Source organism: Ursus maritimus, unplaced genomic scaffold (genome assembly GCF_017311325.1).
Source record: "Ursus maritimus isolate PB19 unplaced genomic scaffold, ASM1731132v1 scaffold_4, whole genome shotgun sequence".
NCBI lineage: Eukaryota > Metazoa > Chordata > Mammalia > Carnivora > Ursidae > Ursus > Ursus maritimus.
In genome coordinates, this window is record NW_024426552.1 from 65,476,714 (window position 1) to 65,498,370 (window position 21,657).

A 21,657-nucleotide genomic window follows, 5' to 3' on the forward strand; every position below is an offset into this window, starting at 1 on the left:
TCTCATCTCACACCCCAGCAAGAGCTGGTGATGTCACTGTGCTGCCAGCTGGCTTAATTTTTAAAGAAATATTTTTTTATTTCAAGACTCTCAAGTGAGATATGTTATTATAGAAAAACTTAAAAATATATTTAAACAAAAGGAAAACCCTTCTCTCTTCCCCACCCAAAGATAATGTGTTGTGATATTTTGGTAAATTTCCTTCCAGTTCCTCGCCCCCTCCTCCCCCCATGTACCCAGCTCCGAGTTTGGTTTTCCCTGTGACAGGTGTTTTAAGTCTTTACCAGTTTTGTCCCATATCCTGGTGGCTGGCAGTGTTCCCACCTTTCCTGCTTCCTGGCACCCACCTCTTCCTGGGCCTTCCTGTTGGCTGCTCAGGGCTTGTGTGTGGCCAAGTGTAGAAGAATGAGCTTGGAGCCGGCCTTGCTAACCCTCTGGATGACTTTCTGAAGCCCAGGAGAGAGGAGCCCAGATCTGCCCCCCAGGACTCAGGGGTAGGTGCGTTGATTGCGTCAGGTGTGCCCCCTTGTGCTCCCACTGGCTACGTTTCTCACTCTTCTCTCTGTAGGTTTCGTGCTCCTGCGTTGGGCTTGGTAGTCTCTTTTGACTGAGCCACTTGTTTCTGCCTGTGTATTTTTATTTCAACCAGAAGTGAACTGAGCGCAATCACAAAGTTTTCTTGACTTGTAATGCTTATTGCATCTTCTTATCTACGCACGGGCACCTACCTCAGATAAGGGTCTGGTTTGTGTGAACTTCCCAGTCTGGAGAGTTCAGGAAATCAGAGTCGCAGGATTGGAAGGGAATAGAAACCTCGGTGAATCTGTCCCTGGCAGTTTGCCTTGTGGTGTTTGCATTACCTCCAGATGTAGTTACCTCAGTCTCACTGAAACACCTCGGAGAACAAGGCCCTGACTCATGTCGGGGTCACCTCCTCCTGCTTGAACGATTTCTGGATTTCAGTCCTACATGATATCTAGGAACATTCCGGTAGTAAAGTATCTTACCCTGGAGCATTATCTGTCTAGATGTACCTGAGAGATAAAGCAAGGCCTCCACGTACACTGTCTTGTGGATGTTTGAGGTCAAGTTGGCTGCTTAAGCTCTAGAGCGGGTAAGTGGAGGATATGGGGCTCAAACCCAGCTCTCTGACTGCCAGCGTGGCTCTCTCCCTCTCATCTGTTGTGGATAGAAGGTTCTTACGTCCAGGGGCTGAAGCTTCCTTCTCTGGAGCGCCTGCTTGTTGGCACTGCTTCTCTTCTTCAGAGCCGCAGAAAATAAACGCTCGTTTCTCTTCCCGACGCAGTCTGAAGTACTCGAAGATAGCTGTTGCGTTGCCCACATCTCCTCTTCTCCAGGTTAAACACCTCCAGGCCCCTCAACCGTTCTTCTCTCATTCCATCATTTATTCAAAAAGCGTTTACTGGGTGTGCTGCGGGTTAGGTGCAGGAGGGGTCAGAGGGCTCCCTGGCCTTTAAGGAGACAGATGGTAAAAGGCATTAGTCGGGAATAGTGTTTGGCCACAGACTTCTACTCAATCCTTCTCTTTGCAGTGAGCCCTCTTACCACGATGCCCAGCTTTGCAGCCCTCTCCAGAAAGTAAACGGTTGTCTGCTGTGTGGGACAGGGGTGTTCACCTGGCTGGTAGCCTGAGGGCCAGGATCTGAGGGCCGAGCTGCTCAGGCCTTCGGTATATGCCCTTGTTTCCAGCCTCTGCCCCGGCCCTGCTTCCAGGCGTGGTGCCTTGGGGTCCTTCAGAGCCTTCGCCTTTGCTTTTGGTGTGGTTGTTGGGCCCCCGGCCCCTGTCCGCACCCCACACTTCAGGTCTCTGCCCTCTGTTTTGCTAGGTTGCCTTCCTAGCTTCTAAAATTGCACTGACCTCTTTTCCTCTCTTCACAATTGTCTTCTTCCCTGTTCTTTTTGCTCCTGTGGGTTCTTAGGTTTTTTAAGTCTTGTTCTGTTATTTTAGTGGTTTTAGAGTATGTTCTCTATGTTTAACTAGAAGTTTCTCAGGCGCTTTCATATGCTTGTACTGCAACTAAGCCGTGGCTTCTCTATTCTGTGCTCTCGTAGGATGTTTAAAAGTTATTTTAATTTCTGAATAGATTCCATTCACTTAATTAAAATAATTCCTTAAAAGTTACTTGAAAATTATACATTGGAAAGGCTCGCTTCCACCGGTTTCCTTCATCCTGTTTTACCTCCTACCCCCTCGAGGCAACAACTTTGATTAGTTCCTTTATGCAGATGCAAGCAAATGTGGATTACTATTTTTTATCTCTCCCTCCTTTATGCAGAACTTAGTACATTGTGGCCTGTTCTGTGTGTCCCAGTGGTCTGTCCACGTCAGTGCATCCAGAGCTTTTCTTGTTCTTCTCTATCGTGCTCAGCCCCCGTTGTGTGGATGGACTGCAGTTTATGTAACCATTTCCTACCAATCCGGCATGGCAGATCATCTGCAATGAACGCTTCGAACACACATAGTTCCGCACGTGTGCATTTGTACTGGAAAGATAAATCCCCTGAAGTGGAATCGGTGGTGTTTGGAGCCCAAGCATGGGAGCCTAGGTCTCCAGGTGTTGCTCTGGGACCATTGTCTGGCTAGTGACTCATCCCAAAGCATGATTTTGCCACCAGTGCCGTCTGACATTGGATGTACACGGGCTGGAAATGGCTTGCCTGCTTCCTGCTGCTTCCCTCTGCTTGGGCCCAGGGGGCCCTGCTGAGGCCACCAGCAGGGAGGGATTCTGAAGGTGACATTGAACCCGGGTTCTCCATGGGGTAGGGGTGGCCCCGCAGTGGGGGCGGCAGGTCCCATTGTGTCGGCCGTGTTCTCGCTCATGATTTCTAGCCCTGGCTGCCGGCACTGTGCGGTGTTTTCTACTGTAGGCTCTCAAAGACAGGAAACAATGGTTGTCCTTTCACATTTGTCATCCTAAAGGGTGTTTTCAGAGAGGCAATTAAGGGGCTCTGGCAAAGGTGCTTGTGGCAGCAAGCAGCTGGAGCTCGTGTCACGGGCAGCCTCGTCCTCCACTGTGGAGCGATAGAGGGCCCCTGCGGGCCTCTCCCGGAGCAGCTGGGGCCGCACGTAGCAGCCTGCCCTAGTCCCAGGGGGAAGCAGCCTCCCCGGAGCTTAGGCAGCAGCGTCCTGAGGTTTTCAGCCAGCAGGTGGGGAGTCGACATCTGGACTGACCTCCATGCCAGGCTCCCCCCCACTCTCTGCCTCTGGGAGAACTGGAGAACTTTGCTCCCGGTCTCTAGAAAGGATCAGTGACATCGTGTAGATGCTGTCAGGGTTAGGGTGCCCCCGACCTGGTTCCCTTTGGCCCCACTCTTCCTGCTCATGACCCTCCTCCCAGGCTGGTCAGTGAACGCGTTGCTCCACCTGTGTGGCAGCCCCCCTTCCCAGCCCCGGCCCCTTCCCCCACCCAGATTTGGTCTTTCTCAGACACTCGGCCTCTCTTTCCTCCTTACCACTGCGCATTCCCCTGCCTCCCCCCCACCCGGTCTTTCCTCTCCCCACTCTCTGCCCTTGCCTGTGGGGAGCTACTAAACACAACAGTGAGCTTTGCCAAAGGTCACTCTTTGTGGTTGCTATTTATTCTTGCCGGTTTGCTGAAAGTTTGAAAGCGCTTGAGACACTCTCAAACCCCCAGATTCCTGGGAGGAAGGGGGATTTCTTGAGCTGCCTAGGGAGCTGTAGCTAAAAGCCACTGTTTGTGAGGAGACATTTGGCCGAGCACGTCTGGGGCTCTGCGGGACAGCGAGGTGGGCAGGGCCAGACCGCTGGCCCCCTGCTCCTCCCCTGCGCGGTTTCTGTGACTGTGGGGGCTATGGCCAGGGGGCTGGATTTCGGAAGGGCTGCCCAGGCCCCGGGCTTGCTCTGAGCTCTGCCTGTTTTTGGTCTTCCAGTCCACAGCCGCCACAGCCCCAGGCCCCCGAGACTCCCTGGGCAGATGAGGGCGGCTCCGTTTATCACCTGACCGACGAAGACTTTGACCAGTTTGTGAAGGAACACTCCTCTGTCCTCGTCATGTTCCACGCCCCATGTGAGTGGAACCTTGCTCCTCCTGCCACATCCTTTCCTCCCTGAGCGTAGGACGGGCACGGCTCTGGGACGCGAGTCCAGTGAGCACTTGCCCGGTGAATGCCTCCCCTGTGCCAGGATGCCCTGGTGCCAGGCGAGGTCCCCGCCCTCCCAGCGCACATAGTCCACCTGGCGTCACCATCAGAGAAGCACTGACGTCCTGATCAGGTCACAGGGTTCCTCAGTCCAACCACCTGCTGGGCCCGAGCGGCTTCCCCTAAGTCAGCACGAATCGGGAGACGCAAACGAATTTCCCAGAATTGGAGGAATGGGGACTGGAAGGGCCCTGAGATACCACCTAGAACTGTAGTCGCCCCTAATGTAGGTGGGGAAACTGAGGCCCCCAACAGGGCCTGTATCTTGCCCTGCAGCTGAGAGGGCATGGTGAGGCCAGGGCCAGAGCCTCAGATCCCCCAGCGCCTAGAATGCCTTCCTTCTGCTTCACCTGAAAGTTTCATCGCCTGAAGCAGCCACAGTGGGTCAAGGAAGGGAAGTGTGTGAATGTTGTAAAAGGCTTTTGCGGTAATGGCTGGAAGGCTGTGGCTCAGGATGTTTCTAGGCCAGTGTCCTCCCCATTCCCATGGACAATGAAAAATTGATTATAATTTGTTTCCAAGAGGGAGAAGGTTGCTCCCAGGGAGGTGAGCAAGGGGATGACAGCCTGGGGACGCAGAGTTCTGGGAAAGGCGGGCCCACCCCCAGGGGTGAACAAGGTGGATCCTCAGGACCCTGGGACAGGGGTGTGTGTGTGGGGGGGTGCTGTCCTCTCAGAGCTTCTTGCTAGCTCTTTAGCCCGCTGATGGTAGGGAAGAGATCGTGAAGGAGAAAAACAAGCAAGAAGTAACTGCTTTGTAGATGAGTGCCGTAAACATCCAGTCCACGGAGGCACACTCAGCGAGGAAAATTCATCATTCCTGGCGTAGAGATCTTGATGCTAACAGTTGTGTATCACCCTGTGGTGGTAAAGTGGCTCCCTGTAGGGTCACCTCCTTTCATCTTACCCACAGTGCTGAAAGGCAAGGATGATGAGCCCCATTTTACAGATAAGGAGACTGTCGCACAGAAATGGCCCAAATTGTTCACTGCTCCGTGAGTGCAGTACTGCTGAGCTCTGGTCTGCCCCCGCCCGCCCTGTAGTATCGCACGGGTGTGGTTAGTCGGGAGCCAGTCATAAGCGGATCACTCACTGCTAACGAGTTCCCCAGCTCCTTTGTGAGAAGCACCAAATTCTTGAGAGAATCCAAAGGAAGAGTCTTCCTGTGACCCTTCTTTTGAATTTTTAGAAAACTGACAAAACACCCAAAAAACGAAGTTTCAAGGAGTCTCCTGATTAAGGGCAACGATGGGACCTTAGGAGCGCTTCACCCCCAGCCCTGCCCAGGCCTTAACGAGCACATCCCTGTGAGTGCGGGACCTGAAAAACTGCCCGCCGGCGAGCTCCACAGTGTCCACCTGGCTGACGTGTGCTCTCCCGGCCCGTCTCAGGGCTGCTGGTGGAAACCAGGCCAGCAGGAAGTTACGTTGCCTGTAGAGTTGGGATCAGCCCACCAGCATCCCTGTCCCAGCAGCGCGGGCAGATAGCGGCTGGCTGTCTTCGCTTCCTCCCTGGGAACTTGGCCCCTTGCAGCCTGACACAGTACAGAGCGGTTTGAGCAGTGGTTTGTGGTTTATGCATCTCACCGCGAAGCGTGTGTATCCCCTTTGGTGAATCCTGTATGTTATCCAGAACAACATCTACCAGGTAGATGGGAGTTTCTTTGTCTGTGTTCTGCCTTGTATTCTTAGGTGTGAGCAGCCCATTGTAGGAGCTGATGCTTGCAGGGTCTGGGGCCTGGGGCTCATCTGTAGTATCCCTCCTTTTCGCTTCCCCTCATAACTCACGCTCTTCCCTCCCTGAACCAGAAGGATCTCGTTCATCACTTCCTCCCTCCCCCACCCAAGGTCATCTGTGGGCACAGAGTAAGGGCTTAATGGATGAGAAACAAACCAATGAAGTTGTTCAGAGCTGCATTAGAGAAAGAGAACTAGGAACCAGATGGCAGCTTTTGTTTTCCCCATCAGTCATTGTTACTAAGAAATATTTTGAAAGCCACCCCGCTCCATGTAGAGCCCTGTTGAGGGGGTTCTGATTTCAAACTTAGCAAATGGAGACATCTGAGGCTTCCGTTGGTGGGTGTCTGCCTGTGAGGAACCCTGTGTTCTCTGATGAGGTGCCTGCCAGCCCCCTGGCTGTGCGTGTGTGCACGCGCGTGTGTGGGTTTATTTCCGCTGGACTGACAGTGACAGGGATCGGGGTAAAAGCATGAGGTGAAGCTTCCTGTTAAAGCTCCCATTGAGGAACCTCTCTACACAGTCCTTCCGTATCCAGGAGCATGGTTTGTCACCTGGGAACGGATGGAATGTGTGTGGCTTTTGAGAGAATTCGGAACCCAGGAGGGGACAGCTGGGAGCAGAGAGCTCTTGGCCGCCTACCTGTGCAACTCATGCTAGAGCCCTCCAGAGAACCCATGGTGGCTGTGAAACCACTTTTGTGGTGTTTGAGTGACCGGGAGAAAAGGACAAATGTCAGGGGGCCAGAGACTGGCAGTGCTGTCCTAGGTTTCCCAAGTGCATGAAAGGTGAATTCTGGAAATCACAGCAGTATGACAGTTTTCCGTCCCAGACCAAACAGGGAGTGGTTTAGAAACAGACCATATTGGAGACTTAGAAAAACAAGTTGGGATCTATCAACAGAGAAGAGCATAGTTCCTGCATGATTTCTGGACGTTGGTTTGTTTCTTGTGGCAGGATTACTGTACTGGGTTGATAAATTAGCATGTCTTTGTTTTATCAAAAGCGAGTCTCTGTTTTCCTGACTGTGGTGGGAGAAAGGGGTGGGGTGGGGCCAGCCTGACAGGAGCACCTTCTTGGTGCTGAATGACTATGAGTCGGGCTTGGTTCTGTCTGGAGGATGGTACTTGTGTTTTATTCAGTTTTATTAAAACTATAAAAAACAAAGGCATGCTTCTAAATCTGCAAAGGTTAGAGCTGGAAGAAGGATAGCTAGCTAAAATATCGAACAATTGCATTTAAGATTTTTAAAGATGCCAACAGACTGAAATAGTAGGGCTCAAACCGAAAAGCTGAATTTATTTTTATGACTCTCTGGTAATTAAAGACGAATGCATGTACATTTTATAAAGGGATAATATGGGAAACTATAGAGAAGAAAATTCGCATTCGTGATACTGCCTGCCAGAGAGAGCCACAGTCCCTCTTTCCACTGTTATTTCTATGCACAGAGTATATGCTCCATGTCTGTTTCTTCCCGGGTTCTGCTCTGAAAGGCCAAGAAGAGAAAGGGTCTTCAGCTTTCCACCTGGCTGGTGCCTGCCCCTGGTGGGTGCTCCCTGGCACGTGTAGGTTCGAGGCAAAGTACTTGGTTCTGTGCCTAGAACTTCCATGGGGTGCCTCTGGAGCTACACCCCTAGGTTCTTGGCAGGAAAGGCACACGGGCCCCTCGTTGTTGCATATCATCAACTGTCCGGTGGTCTGCTTCTTTACCGTCTTTTCCAGCTTTCCTGCCACCTACTTCCCACCTCAGCCTCATCACCTTCTCTCCCTTGCTCTTCGCTTCTAGCTGGAGCAGGTTAGAAACCTCACGTAGACCTTTCTGCATCCTCTACATCTGATGCCCGAGTCGTCACTGAGCAAAGAAGCACAGGCCCAGCACGGGGTGGCGGGGTGGGGGGGGGCTCCACGTACATGAGCCCCAATCCTGGCCCAGGTCACACTGAGGGAGCGATGGGAGCTGAGATTTACAGGCGGGTTTCCCCGTGGACCTTGCCTTCCAGAATCAGGCTGAGCCTCCTGGGGAGGACAGTCTGGGGGTGAGCAGTGGTCTCTGAGAGGAGGGTGCGCACTGCACAGGGCAAGGTCAGAGCCTGGGCCTCACGTGGAGCCCTGGGGGCAGCCCTCCGTCGCTCAGCACTCCCCACTTTGTCATCCAGGGGGGCCTGGCATTGATGTGGGGGGCTGCAGCACCAGGCCCAGCCTGTGATGCCCCAGAGGACAAACACAGTGTCCACAGAGGGTGTGGCTCGGGACACAGACTAGTGCCACTGCGTGGGGCCTTTTGTTTCTTTCTGCAGCGTCCTGAGGGAGAAAAGTCGACTACACGTTGTCACTCATCTTCTTGTCACTGTGTGTTTTGCTGCAGTAACGTCCTCCGGCTCCTCCTGCTCCATGTGCCTCCAGCCCTGGTTGGCCAGAGGAGGACACAGTGCTGTAATGATAATGCCTGAGTCCGCATCCCTCAGTGGGGCCGGCAGAAGGAACATGGGGGCTCCCATGGGAGCCCCCTGTCCCCCCATGTGCCCCTTCCCCATCCACCCCCTTTCCTTGGCAACAGGCCCAGGTGTTTTCTTTCATTCTTTATTTTATTTATTTTTTTTTTTGAGATTTTATTTATTTGAAAGAGCGTGAGAGAGAGCATGAGCAGGGGAGGAGCAGAGGGAGAGGGAGAAGCAGGCTCCCCGCTGAGCAGGGAGCCCAGTGCAGGGCTCCATCCCAGGACCCCAAGATCATGACCCGAGCTGAAGGCAGATGCTCAGCCAACTGGGCCCCCCAGGCCCCCCAGATGTTTTCTGAGAAGTGTGTGCTGGAGGCTGCTGGGCCTGGCCTGCCTTCTTGGCGCTGGGCTGTCTCTTCAGATTCGGTGGCAGATCCCTTTCAGGCTCCAGATTTTCTGCTTCTTTATTTCTGTCTTATTCTCAAGTAATATGACCTTTGTAGAAAATCTAGAAAGTACAGAGAAGTATAAACGACAAGAGCTATAATCCTATTATCCAGAAGCAACCATTTTTCACTTGGTTTTTAGTTTCTTTTCTTTCCCCTTGTTTTTAATTTTTTTAAATTAACATATAGGTAATTGACTTATTTTTCTGACATGTAGATTTGTGTAACCATCAGGCCATAAAACTCCTTCATGCTATCACTTTTATTTTTTAACTGCACGAATAATGTGAGGATAGTATTAACGGCGTCTTTGTTACTGGCAGTGCAAGTTTCAAGGGAGACGCAAGACTGTAGGGCAAATTGTGAAAGCCCCACTGCCCACCCTGTCCCCTGACCAGAGTTGAGCATTGCTTCCAGTCAGTATGTCTGTCCTTCTCCTTCTGTGCTTCTACCTAAATAAGTGTTTTCGTTTTGTTTTTTATGTAAATAGGATCATTTCCTGTCTTTTTTTCTGTGGCTTGCTTCTTTTCCCTGACCCGTGGGTCTTGAAGATGTTTCTGTGTACATGCAGGTGTTGGTGTGTAAATCTACCTTGATCTTTCTAACCATCGAATAGTATTTAATAATTGAGGTAGAGATTTAAATCGTTCCCCACTGACAGACATTTGCCGCCAGCCTTTGATTATTCAAACAATGCAACGAACATTTGTAAACATAGGTATTTGAGAACATGTCTAAATATTTATGACTAACTCCTGAAACCGCAGTTCTGGGCCACAGGATAAATGTGCTTGAGCTCCCTTAGGTACTGCCAGCTTCTCTCCGGAAAGCTTCCACCACCCCCTGCCGAGTGTGACAGAGCCTGTGCCCCAGCCATGTGTGACCCCGGCCGTGTGTAACAGAGCCTGCGCCCCGGCCGAGTGTGACAGAGCCTGTGTCCTGGCTGAGTGTGACAGAGCCTGCATCCCAGCCGAGTGTGACAGAGCCTGCGCCCTGGCTGTGTGTGACAGAGCCTGCACCCCGGCCAAGTGTGACAGAGCCTGTGTCCCGGCCGAGTGTGACAGAGCCTGTGCCCTGGCTGTGTGTGACCCCGGCTGAGTGTGACAGAGCCTGCGCCCTGGCTGTGTGTGACAGAGCCTGCACCCCGGCCAAGTGTGACAGAGCCTGTGTCCCGGCCGAGTGTGACAGAGCCTGTGCCCCGGCCGAGTGTGACCCTGGCCGTGTGTAACAGAGCCTGCGCCCCGGCCGGGTGTGACAGAGCCTGCGCCCCGGCCGAGTGTGACCCTGGCCGTGTGTAACAGAGCCTGCGCCCTGGCCGAGTGTGACAGAGCTGAGCCCTGGCCGAGTGTGACCCCAGCTGTGTGTGACAGAGCCTGCGCCCTGGCCGAGTGTGACAGAGCCTGCGCCCTGGCTGTGTGTGACCCCAGCTGTGTGTGACAGAGCCTGTGCCCTGGCCGTGTGTGACAGAGCCTGTGCCCTGGCTGTGTGTGACCCCGGCTGAGTGTGACAGAGCCTGCTCCCCGGCCATGTGTGGCAGAGCCTGCATCCCAGCCGAGTGTGACAGAGCCTGCGCCCCGGCCGAGTGTGACAGAGCCTGCGCCCTGATGGTGCAGTGTCCTTTCATGTGCTAGTTAGTCTTCTGTGTGTCTTCTGCAAACCACCTATTCGTATCCTTTGTCCATTTTTCTACTGGGTTGTCTTTTTCTCTTTGAGCTGGAACTCTATACCAATGGATAGTCATCTTTATCTGTTTCCTGTGTTCCAGATGTTATCTTTGTAGTCTGTGGCCAACTTTAACTTTCTTTACGGTGCCTTTCATTGCACAAAAGCTTTACATTTTGTGTGGTCAAATAGTAAATAGAATATTTATGGGGCACTTGCTATGGATCAGGCATTTCTTCTAAGCACTTTCCATATACTAACTCATTTAATATTCACAACAAATCTTATGAGGTAGATATCAGTTTAAAACCCAGTTTACAGGTTAGGAAAGAAAGGCACCTAAAGGTCAAGAAACTGGCCAAAGGTCACTTAGCCAAAAAGGTAGAGCCAGGATTAAAACCTGCACCCCTGAGCCTTCTGCAAGCCTGCCTTTCCCCACCCTGACCTCTGGGATTCATGGCTTACTTGGGAAATCCACCCCTCAGATGTAAAACTAGTGCCCTCTATCTTGTTATAATATTTGTGTTTTTTTCATCTTGTTCTTTAATTCATCTGGATTCTTCATTCTGTTGTGCCAGATGGGAGGAAAGAATTTAATTTTATTTCTTTAAGTCCTTTTTTTCCATGCATGTTTTTCCTTTACATTTTTCTTAAGATTATCTTGTATTTTCTTAGGTTATTAAAAATGCTTTTCTATACATGCTTTTTGTGGTCACATAATATTCCATTGTATAATGGCACCATAAATTACTTAACCAGCACCATAATGTTGAAGGTTCAAGTTGTTTACCGTATTTCTGCATTATAAATCATACTGCAGAGAACGGTTTCATGCATAAATATTTGTCCACATGTCAGATTATTTCCTTAGGATAGAAGCCTGGAAGAAAAAATCTAAAAGCTTGTTATCTACATTTTCCACTAATATAAAGGAAGAAAAAAAAACACCCACTCTCTTTTTGCACAAGAAGAGGGCTGTGTGATGGATGGAGGCCTCTATCAGTGTGTGTCTGTCCCAGAGTATCTGTTGAGTGTCTAGGAGTCAGCTTTGTTGTGTAGACAGCTGGAAGCCTCGAAAGAGCCCTGAGGTCTCTGGGGGGCTCTTCCCAGTGTTAAAACATGAGTGTTCCTGCCAGCATCTGTAGGAGCCCCACTTCCCTGACATGCCCTCAGCCAGGTTCCAGGCAAGGCAGCAGAAATGTGGTTAGGAAAATCCAGGCTCCTATAGAGCCTCAGTAACGTAGGAGCTTTCCGGATTAATCTGGTCCCCTGGAAAATTCTGGTTCCAGGATCCAGGAAAGTCTCCGTAGCTGGTCTGCAATAAAATCATAGGTGTAATTAAAGTTAATGTAATCCAGAGGAATTGCAAAGCCTGGGGTTGACAGGAGGCTAACATTCCCCATAGCCGGGAAACAGTGTGCTCGAGGAGTTGACATGCAGTCTCTATGCCAGGTCATGAAAATCGGCGTACGCGCACTTACACAGATGATAAAAACCCAACAAGGAAGTTTGGCAATAAAACTTAATGGCCTATCAAATCACAATCAGGACACTAAAACACAGTGGGCTGGAGTCCTGCTTCTGCTTTATAACCTCCTCGTCTGGCTGTCCTGCAGCCCACACCGCCAGGACATCCTGAAGGCCAGGCCCAGGATTCTGGGGCTGGGGTCAAGGCAGGCACACCCCCTGATCCACGGGTCTCCAGAATAGGTGGGTGCCACCAAGAGAGATGTTTGCTTGGCCACGTCTTTCTCCTCTTTGAGGCCTGGCCAGTCTCCTTGTCATAAACTCTCTTTACAAAAGTTTATTGCTTAGCCTTCATATCTTGTGCAGGGAGCAGAGGGAATTGATGCTAGAAGCAAAAGCCAAGACTACTCTAGGGTATGAATGAGAAGCTATAGAACAGCATCAGTAGATGTTGGGGATTTCCAGAGATGTTTTCCAGACCTTGTAAAGAGCAGGAGAAGTGTATAAATGGTGGTGGGGAAGGGAGGGCACGAGCACAGTAACTGGCTTGGTTGCCAGTGATACTAAATAGAGGTGTTTAATCAAACCAGCAACTGTTCAGGTACAAGCGTGACTCTTGCTCCAAGAGGATTTAGTCCAGTTAAACCTTGTGTGCACAGGTATAAACCTGAACAAGAAAGCCATGAGGTTAATTCATCCAAAAAGCGTGTGGACTCTCATCCTCAGTACCAGGGATGTGACGGTGAGCTCGACAGACAGCGAGCCTGTAAGGAGCTTACATTCCATGTGGGCGGGCAGGCTCAAATAAGCAGATTACTCCCACGGTTTTGAGTACAGTTGAGAAAATAAACAGGATATTGGAAGAGAGCGTGCTGTGTGACGCTCCTCTGGGTTAGATGGTCAGAGGATTTCTCTGTGGAAATGAAATTTGACCTAAAGCCTGAATGATATGAAGTGGTCAGCCATGCACAGACCTGGGGAAAGATCGTGTTCTGGGTAACCGTACATGGAGATCCCTGAGGTAGAAATGAGCTTGGTCTGATAGAACGGAAAGAAGGCCACGGGCTGCAGAGCGGAGGACGGGTACGAGAGTCAGATGGTGTGCGGCTTGTGGCCATGGTGGAGTTTGGATTTTGCTCTACCTGTGATGGGAAGCCATTGCCAAGTTTTAACCTAGGGAGTTTGGTCTGATTGATGTCTTGAAAAGATGTCCTGGCTGCTTCTAATGATCAGAAGACAGCAATAGGACAGTCACAAGGCAGTCCAAAATCAAATGCCATGGAAATGTATGAATACGAAGTACTTTGTGAGTAGAAGAGGAGCGGGTGGTCTGGTGGGGTGGAATGAACTGAAGACTCAAAGCAGGGCCCAGAGCTTGGTGGGCACTGGGTGGAGAGGCTGGTCCAGCGGGGCAGCGGCTGTGGTGGTGAGGAGCGGGTGCTGGTGGACAGGAGAACTTTGCAGGAAAGGTGGGCTCATGTGGACACAGTGATGGGAACTCCAGCCAGAAATCCCACCTTAATCCCATATTGGGGCCCAGGTTCATCACTTCATCTCCCAGAGCCGCCATTTCTGGCTCTAACGAGCTTTGTCTTGTCTGCCTCATTGGGGTGCCGAAGAAGGTGTGTGGAAGCCCAGTACCGAGGGCAAGTACTATTTATTGGTGTGTGGGAGCCCAGTACCGAGGGCAAGTACTATTTATTATTTTACGGAGAGTCCTGGGAGACAGGGCTGGAAGTTCAGGAGAGAGGCATGAGTGCAAGCTCAGGAGTCTGGATGTTTCCTGGTGTATCTTCTCCCTCTCCCTCCTGTGTCCATGACCGACCCTTCCTCCCAGCAAGCCAGTTCTCATGCTCAGCGTCCGTCTCTGGCCACCACTGAGAGAAGCTGGCCAGTGATGTGGAGTCTATCTGCCACCTCAGCAGGGCAATGGCATCAAAGGGCCAGAACCTCATAAGGTTTGAAGGTGAATTTTCTCATCTTCAGGGGGCCTGCCATATTGACTGGGATATTTTGGAAAGACATCATGGTTTTCTGTCAGTGGCAATGGCTGGCTTTTCTTTGTCCTCCTTCCCCCACCGCCACTCCATCCCCCTGTCCACCTTGACTGTGGGCCCCTGCTGACACTGGCCTGACTGCAACATTCCTATCTTGTTTAGGGGAGAGGGAGGTCAGGGGTGCATCTCCCTGCCTTCCTGCCAGTTGGAGCCTTGAGCCCAGGTCCTTTTAGGCCTGCCCTGGCGTGCTCCCTTGTGTCTCCGGGGCTGAGTGGGTCTGACTCAGGCCACTCACTTCCTCCTCTCCAGGGCAGAATTCTTGGGTGACAGATAGCATCAGGGGCGCCTCTGAGCTTCCTTTTCTTGACTTGTCTACATGTGAGGCGAGCCTCCACCGCCCCAGTCAGGGAAGGCCAGCCTAGCAGCAGGAGAATGGGGCGGTTGGTACCTTGGGGCAGGTTACAGGGAGCTGTCAGCCTGGAGGTAGGCCTTGGGGGTAGGGGGATCCCTTTTTAAGAGTTCTGGAACCCCTTCGTTCCAACTGTAAGCTCCCAAAGAATGACTTATTCCTTTTATTTTAGTGAGAAGCCCCCCCAAAAGTTCATTTTAATATATTCCATGTTATGTTAGTAGAATCTTCCTGAGAATATCTCATTACGTGCATCAGTGTGAAAGGGTACCCGAGCCTGGACACCCATGGGGACAACTCTGTGCTCTTCTGCTCCACTCCCACGGAAAAGTGTATTTCTCGGAGTCAGGCCTCATCTGCCTTGGCTTTTAACCTGGGATCTGTGAGCCAGTCAGGGGATTGGATCCCTATGAAGTGATACATAAATTTGGACTATATATGCATCAGCGTGGGAGAAGGGAAGAAGAAGCTTTATTAAATTCTCAAGACTGTCAGTGGCCCAAGAAGGCCCAGAACCCCAACCTGAGCCAAGGAAGACATTCTCCCTTTTGCTGTGGTGGGTAGCTGCGGTGTGCAGGGAGTGTGGGGCGAGGCCTGACTGCGGGCTGCGTGTTTTCCGTCTGGGGGATGGTTCCGTGAAGTAGAAATAGCACTGTGTGCTCTGTATGCTTCATTCTGGCAGAAGGGTTTTTGTGGCTGTTGCTGAGAATCTGCAAGGAATCTGTGTATGAAATTGCTTCTTTGGGGAAAACACATTTTCAGTTCCAAGCAGCCAACTTATCAAAACAAAATAAAAAACCTTTGTAACCTGATGGCTTAGAAAGTAACAAATGGGTTATGATAGCCCTAAATGTTTCTATCTGCAAAATGACATTCTTAATGTTTCCATTTCATGACAACCTTGACACCCCTATGGTTCATGGGGTCCCGAGCGGGCTGTAGTCAGACCATGAGCCCATAGGTGTCCCTCGCGCTGGGGCCCGTTTGAGAAGGATCAGCATGCTGGTACAGCTGAGAATCGCAGCTGCTCCCTGCGCTGGATGCCATCAAGGACGTTCCATCCACTGATCATCTCATGGCTCCCGAGTGCTCTGTCCAGAGGAGGGGCTGGACAGCTCTCCGGCCTGGGAGCTAGATGGTCACTTACAGTTTCTGCTATCAGAGTGCATGGGGGGGGGGGGAATGCAGCATAGCCATGTGGAGCCCCTTGTCCCTAGAAGGGATGGGTGAGCAGGGAGTGAGGAAGCTGGGGATGGGCAGGAGCGGAAGGGACATGTTTGTGTCCCGGTGCCACCCTGTGGATGAACTCTGCGGGAATGATCTGGAGGAGACAGGAACTTTTGCTCCAACCACATGCTCTGAAGGAAGCAGGAAAGCCCTTTGCATGGCTCAGTGGCTTCTAGAAGCTGTCGGAGGTCTCCTCTGCTAATACTGGAGTGTCTGCCTGCCTCCCTTTTTCCCAAGTCAGTTATGAGGATCGCGGTGCTGTCGGCTGCCACACAGCAGCACCCGCCACGAGAAGGCCGAGGTTTGCCTCTGCCTGCTGCTTAGCCTGCTTCCTGCCTGGAAAGGTGAACCTTGCTCTGTGGGGCCTGAGCCAGTCTGGACCTCCTCGCTTCACAGCCCCTGCAGCATTAGAAGCCAGGAAGTACTCACTGCGAAAACGAAATCCACGTGCAAATGTCCTGACATCACCCATCAAAGTGCTCGTTTGCTTTTTAATGTGTCACATTTTATTATTTGTGACATTAGAGCATTTGTGTGGTGGTAAGGAGAGGGCAGAGCAGTCTTTATACCAAGAAAAAGGCATTTGGAAATGGCAAGCCAGATCCCTGTGCCTGTCATATCATACGTCCTCCCCTATGGGGACAACTGGAATGTATTCTTGCTTCCATGAATGCTCATTCCCAGTTCAAGGCGCAGACCCCCTTCTGCCCTGGACTGGGGGATGACGGGTAGTGGCCTGGTGCCTTAGTTTTCTCATCTATAAGATGGAGATAATATCAGCTTATACCTTGTAAGGCTGTCGTGAGGCTATAAAGCGCTTAGAGCAGTGCCTGGCACACAGGACGTGTGTGTGTGTGTGTGTGTGTGTGTGTGTGTGTGTGTGTGTGTGTATGTATACACACACATGTTTTTTATGTAGTTACTTCGTTTTTTGTTTTTTTTGTTTTTTTTTTTTTTTAAAGATTTTATTTATTTATTCGACAGAGATAGAGACAGCCAGCGAGAGAGGGAACACAAGCAGGGGGAGTGGGAGAGGAAGAAGCAGGCTCATAGCAGAAGAGCCTGATGTGGGGCTCGATCCCAGATCGCCGGGATCACGCCCTGAGCCGAAGGCAGACGCTTAACCGCTGTGCCACCCAGGCGCCCCATTTCGTTTTTGCCTCTTACACTCCCTCCCCCTCCCCCACTGAGTGGACTAAGGAAAAGATTTCTTTCCTCTGCACTGGCGCTTCTTTTCTCTCAGGTATCCCCGGTGTCTGGGACTAGGCTGCAGCTGTCTTACAGAAGCAGGGGACATCACTGGAGCCTCCATGCCATGGGAGTGATTTCTCTTGATTTCCTCCCCCAGGGTGTGGACACTGTAAGAAAATGAAGCCAGAGTTTGAGAATGCAGCGGAAGTCCTCCACGGAGAAGCAGACGTAAGCTTCCTTTCCTTAGCCTCCCCCTACCATTTTCCTCGAAAGACTCAATGACATGGATCATCACAGTTGACTTTCCCCTGCAAGCTCCTGGAGGTCTGCAGTACTTCCTTGTCCCCAAGTACACGTGTCTTAGATCAGTGGGGACCCTACCAGGGATGGAGATGTGCAGAGAGACTCTAGGGTCATGTTCCCACACTGTCCATGTAGCCTCTGCCAGGTCATGGCTCTGGAGTGAAGCCCCAAATTCACCCTCTTTTCTCTGGGACCATGGCTATTGGGAACAGCCATAGTCTACACAGACTGATTGGTGGGGCAGATTTAAAAGTCTCATTTCAGCCCACAAATGAGAAATCATGAACATTCCAGTGGACATATCCTGGGGATCTATGAGCCCAGGGAGCCAGCCAACCCCGTGAAATGCTGGCAGGTCCTGGGTGGGTTGGGGGCTGGCGTTGGGCTCCTCTTCTGCCAGCACTGCGTCTGAGGCTGTCATGCATGGTTGGCCTCTCCCCCATCCCAGAGCTCTGGTGTCCTTGCAGCTGTCGATGCCACTGTCAACAAGGCCCTGGCCGAGAGATTCCACATCTCCGAGTTTCCTACACTGAAGTATTTTAAGAACGGAGAGAAATACGCAGTGCCTGCGCTCAGAACAAAGAAGAACTTTATTGAGTGGATGCGAAAGTAAGTGTGGCGGGCTCAGCACATCCTGACTCTGGCCACCGGCCACTGGGGCTAGCCTCGAGGACGCAGAGTAACCCTTAGGGGCTGCTGACCTTGGCTCAGGGCCACGGGAGCCAAGGTGGACTTGACTTCCCCAGTTCTAGAGCCACCTCTGGTGTGCTGGCCACATGTCCTCATCCAGCACGTCAGTGGTAGCCTTCCCGGATGCAGTTTCGCTGGCACCAGGGGCAGTGCGTGGTGTGTTCCTCTTGTCGGAGGACCCCTTTCCCTGTGTCCCAGCCCCGGGCTTCATCATGCCGTTTTACTCCATCTGCTTTGAATGGCTGAAGGACACACACAGCTCTTGACATTCAGAGCTGGACTCATTCAGGCCTCAGTCTGTGTAATAGTTTGCTGACTTACCACAACAGGAAACACAGACTTAGGGGCTTAACAGCACAAGTTTATTTTCTCACAGTTCCACAGACCAGAAGTCCAAGATGAGACGTCAGCAGAGTTGGTTTCTTCTGAGGCCTCTCTCCTTAGCTGTCTTCTTCCTCTCCGCGCCTTCACACGGTCTTCCCTCTGCGTCTGTGTTCTAATCTCCTCTTCTTGAAGGACACCAGTAAGATTAGGGTAGGGCCCACCCCTGTGGCCTCATTTTAACTTAATTATCTCTCTAAAGACCCCATCTCCAAATATAGTCACATTCCAAGGTGCTTGGGGGCTGGGACTTCAACATGGGCATGGGGCAGGGGGAGCCCACAACTCGGCTCGTAACAGCCTGCAAGTCCAGAGAACCTGAGTAGCCTCGTGATTACTAGCAGGACGTCCTACTCACCCAAGGTGTCTGGAACCTGCAGTTCTTAGCATCTCCCTCTCCTGTGAGGGAGAGGAGCCATCACACAGGTGCCCTGGGAAGTGGAGGAAGCCCCGGGCCTTGCTTAAGAGGCAGAAATTGTTAAGATGTAACAGAGGAGACTTTCTCCTGTCTACGCCCTTCCCCTGAGAAACACACACACACACGCACGCACACACACACACACACTCACTCAATATAGCTTGAATATTTGAGAATATTTTCTCATTTCAGCACAGGGTGGGGGAAGATAAAGTAAAAAAAAAAAAGACATATTCCAACCTTTGCCTATGTCCCTGGTGCCTGGCATAATGATGCCCTTGTGATAACCAAGACTTCAGAGTCACAATGTGACAGGAGAACCATGCAAAATAGCAGCATCTAGATTGAGTTCCTTTATTAGGACGTTTGTGCTCAGACCCAGATGTATGTTTGCATCCCTGATATGTTTCAAGTGCAGGTTCTGGGGCTACTGTCCCTGAGGCTTTGATTCAGGAGGTGGGAATGGAACCCGCAGCCATAGTGTTTTGAGAAATACCTGCTTATAAATGGGAACAACAAGTTACCAGTAGGTTCAGGAGAGACTCCTGGGAAGAGGTGAGGGCACTGGCAAGTCCTGGTTTCAGCTCCCCCACATTGTCCTGCTCGTCCCTGGGAGCAGCTCAGTGGTTCACTTCCAGGCGAGACAAGGTACTCACCCTTTTGGGCCTCTTGGTGTCAGAAGCAGGGCTATTCACACCTGGCCCTCTAGCCTCGCTCTGGTGCCAGGGCTGGTCCACTGGGAGGAGTGGCCAGGTGGGGGTTCAGGCAAGTCCTTGGTGGTTGCACTTGTGGTTAGAGAGCCCAGGGAATCAGGAGTGGCCTGGAAGCAGGTCGTGAGCACCGAGGATCTGTGTCCCTCCCGTGCGTCGTCCCTGCTGCTGACTGCCTGAAAAGCACTTAGGGTAAAAGCATGGGGTTTGGAGTCTGAGAGCCCTGCACTCAGATGGTGACCCCGGGCCATTTACTTGACCCCACTATGCCCCAGTTTCCCATCTGGAAAATCGAGGCAACACGTTCCCAAAGACTTGTGTAGAGAATTAAATTAAACTCCTGTGCTTAGCACAGTGTGTGGTGTGGTAATACTCGGAGAGGAAGCTGTTTTTATTACTGATACAGCTGTTTTGTGGAGTTATAACTGACAGGAGCGCCACATAAGTGGCAATACCTTCCCAGGCTTTGCCACTTGCTTTTATAGCTGCTGCCCGTTTCATGCTCAGATCCTATGAGGCCAGAGTTTTTTGTTTTTGTTTTTTTAAGATTTATCTATTTATTTGAGAGAGTGCAAGTGCACACATGTGCGTGAGTGGGGGGAGGGGCAGAGGGGGAGAATCTCAAGCAGACTTCCTGCTGGACGCAGAGCCCAACGTGATGTGGGGCTCGATCGCACGAGACAGCATGGCCTGAGCTGAAACCAAGAGTCAGAAGCTCAACCGACTGAGCCACTCAGGGCCCCCCGAGGTCAGAGTTTTTATTCCTATTTCCTTGACGAAGGAACTGAAGTTCAGAGAGGTGAGGGGCCTTGCCTAGACACAAATGCTGTTCCTCTGGGAGCTTGGAAAGAATCCTCAGGCAGAGTGTGCACGGCAGATGGCTCTGAGATGGAGGACTGAGTCTGGTCACCCAGGCGCAGGGCGAGCAGTGCTGGGTGAGGCCGTGGCGTTTGCAGGCTTGTGCACAAGCGGCGTGCTGTGGGTGATGGAGACATGCTCGCCAGCAGGCTGGTCTGGGGAGGCAGGAGCCCAGGCAAAGGAGCTTCTGTCCCCGTGGCAGGAAGACAGCTGACACCTGGAGAGGCTGTCCTGCCCTAAAAGGGGCTCAGGTCTTCCACACCTTCACAAGATGGCTTCCCGATAGGCTCCTCAGACGGAATCAGAATATCTTCGCGGATGGTACAGATTTGTTCATCTTTAAACTCCGCTTTTAAATTATGTTGTTGAAAAAGGATGCAAAGTGATTTCTTCTTGAGTGCTCCTCTGAGTGGGGATGGAAGTGCTTGCCCCTTATGCAAGCCTCTCCTTATGACTCTTCCTGCAGCCCTGAGGCCCCTCCACCCCCAGAGCCCACCTGGGAAGAGCAGCAGACCAGCGTGTTGCACCTGGCGGGGGACAACTTCCGGGAGACCCTGAAGAAGAAGAAGCACACCTTGGTCATGTTCTATGCCCCTTGTAAGTAGCTGGGGGTGCTCACCGTGGGGTGAGGCAGAGGAGCAGGCCAAGAAGATCCTCCCCAGGGACCAGGGCAGCCACAGGTAGACTCTGGGCTCTTCTCTACTGTGAACAAGGCTCTTCCGGTCTCATTCCAGGCTGAGGTCCTTCAAAATCCAGGGCCTCCTTTGTCAGCTCTGCCAGGGTCTCTCCCTCTTTCTGGGGAGCCTTTCTCACATCTGTCCTAAAGCCCTCTGCTTCTGTTTGTGGCAGGAACGTGCCATAAAATTATTCAGTCTCCTCCTGTCCCTGGAATATTCTAGGCTGCCTGCTTCCCACCTGCTGCTTCCTTCCACTCCTTGGCTCCCTCCATCCCACTGGGCACTGACTTCACCTTCAAACCTTGGAATTTAGGTGACCCATTTGGCCTCTGCTTTCCTTGTCTTCCTAAGCATCCCCAGCCCAGCACCCTCCCAGACCTCCCTGACTGCCCCCCACCACATGGCTTTGACACCGTTGGGTTTGAGGCTGTGGGAAAAGCACACCACGTTCTTCTGAGCTAGCTTTCCCCTCCATCCCCGTTTTTATCAGAGTTTAAGTTGAGGAAGTGACAAATGTATCTGTGACCTTTAGATTTTGTGCGTTCCATTTTGAAGTTAATTGATACTTGAAAGGGAGGGCTCTTGAATTTCCCACTCTTCTGTTGCCCTTGTCTCTCTCCCCCAGGTTACAGCTCAGCTTAATGGAGTGGGGATAATAAAGCTTCCCACTCGGAGAAGCCAGGCAACTCAATCTAGTCGTAAACCTGCTTGCTTGTAGCCAGCCCTCCTGTTGGCTCCCCTCCTGCCCCACTTTTCAAGTGTTAATAATCTGTAGTGTCTCTCCTCCCTCTCATTTTCTGGGTTGCCTCCCGCCTCCCTTTCCCAGCCTCAGAGCTCTGCCCTCAGGCAGCCAACATGTCCCTC

At 51.6% G+C, this 21,657-nt stretch overlaps 1 protein-coding gene across 1 annotated transcript in view; it reads left to right on the forward strand.

Annotated features, from left to right (window-relative positions):
- PDIA5 (protein disulfide isomerase family A member 5) overlaps window positions 1-21,657 on the forward strand; it is a 91,701-nt gene that overhangs the window by 59,745 nt on the left and 10,299 nt on the right. The window contains exons 11-14 of the mRNA XM_040621331.1: window positions 3,913-4,049; window positions 16,914-16,984; window positions 17,508-17,668; window positions 20,583-20,713. Coding sequence (XP_040477265.1) covers window positions 3,913-4,049; window positions 16,914-16,984; window positions 17,508-17,668; window positions 20,583-20,713 — 500 coding nt within the window. The remainder of the gene's footprint in view (window positions 1-3,912; window positions 4,050-16,913; window positions 16,985-17,507; window positions 17,669-20,582; window positions 20,714-21,657) is intronic.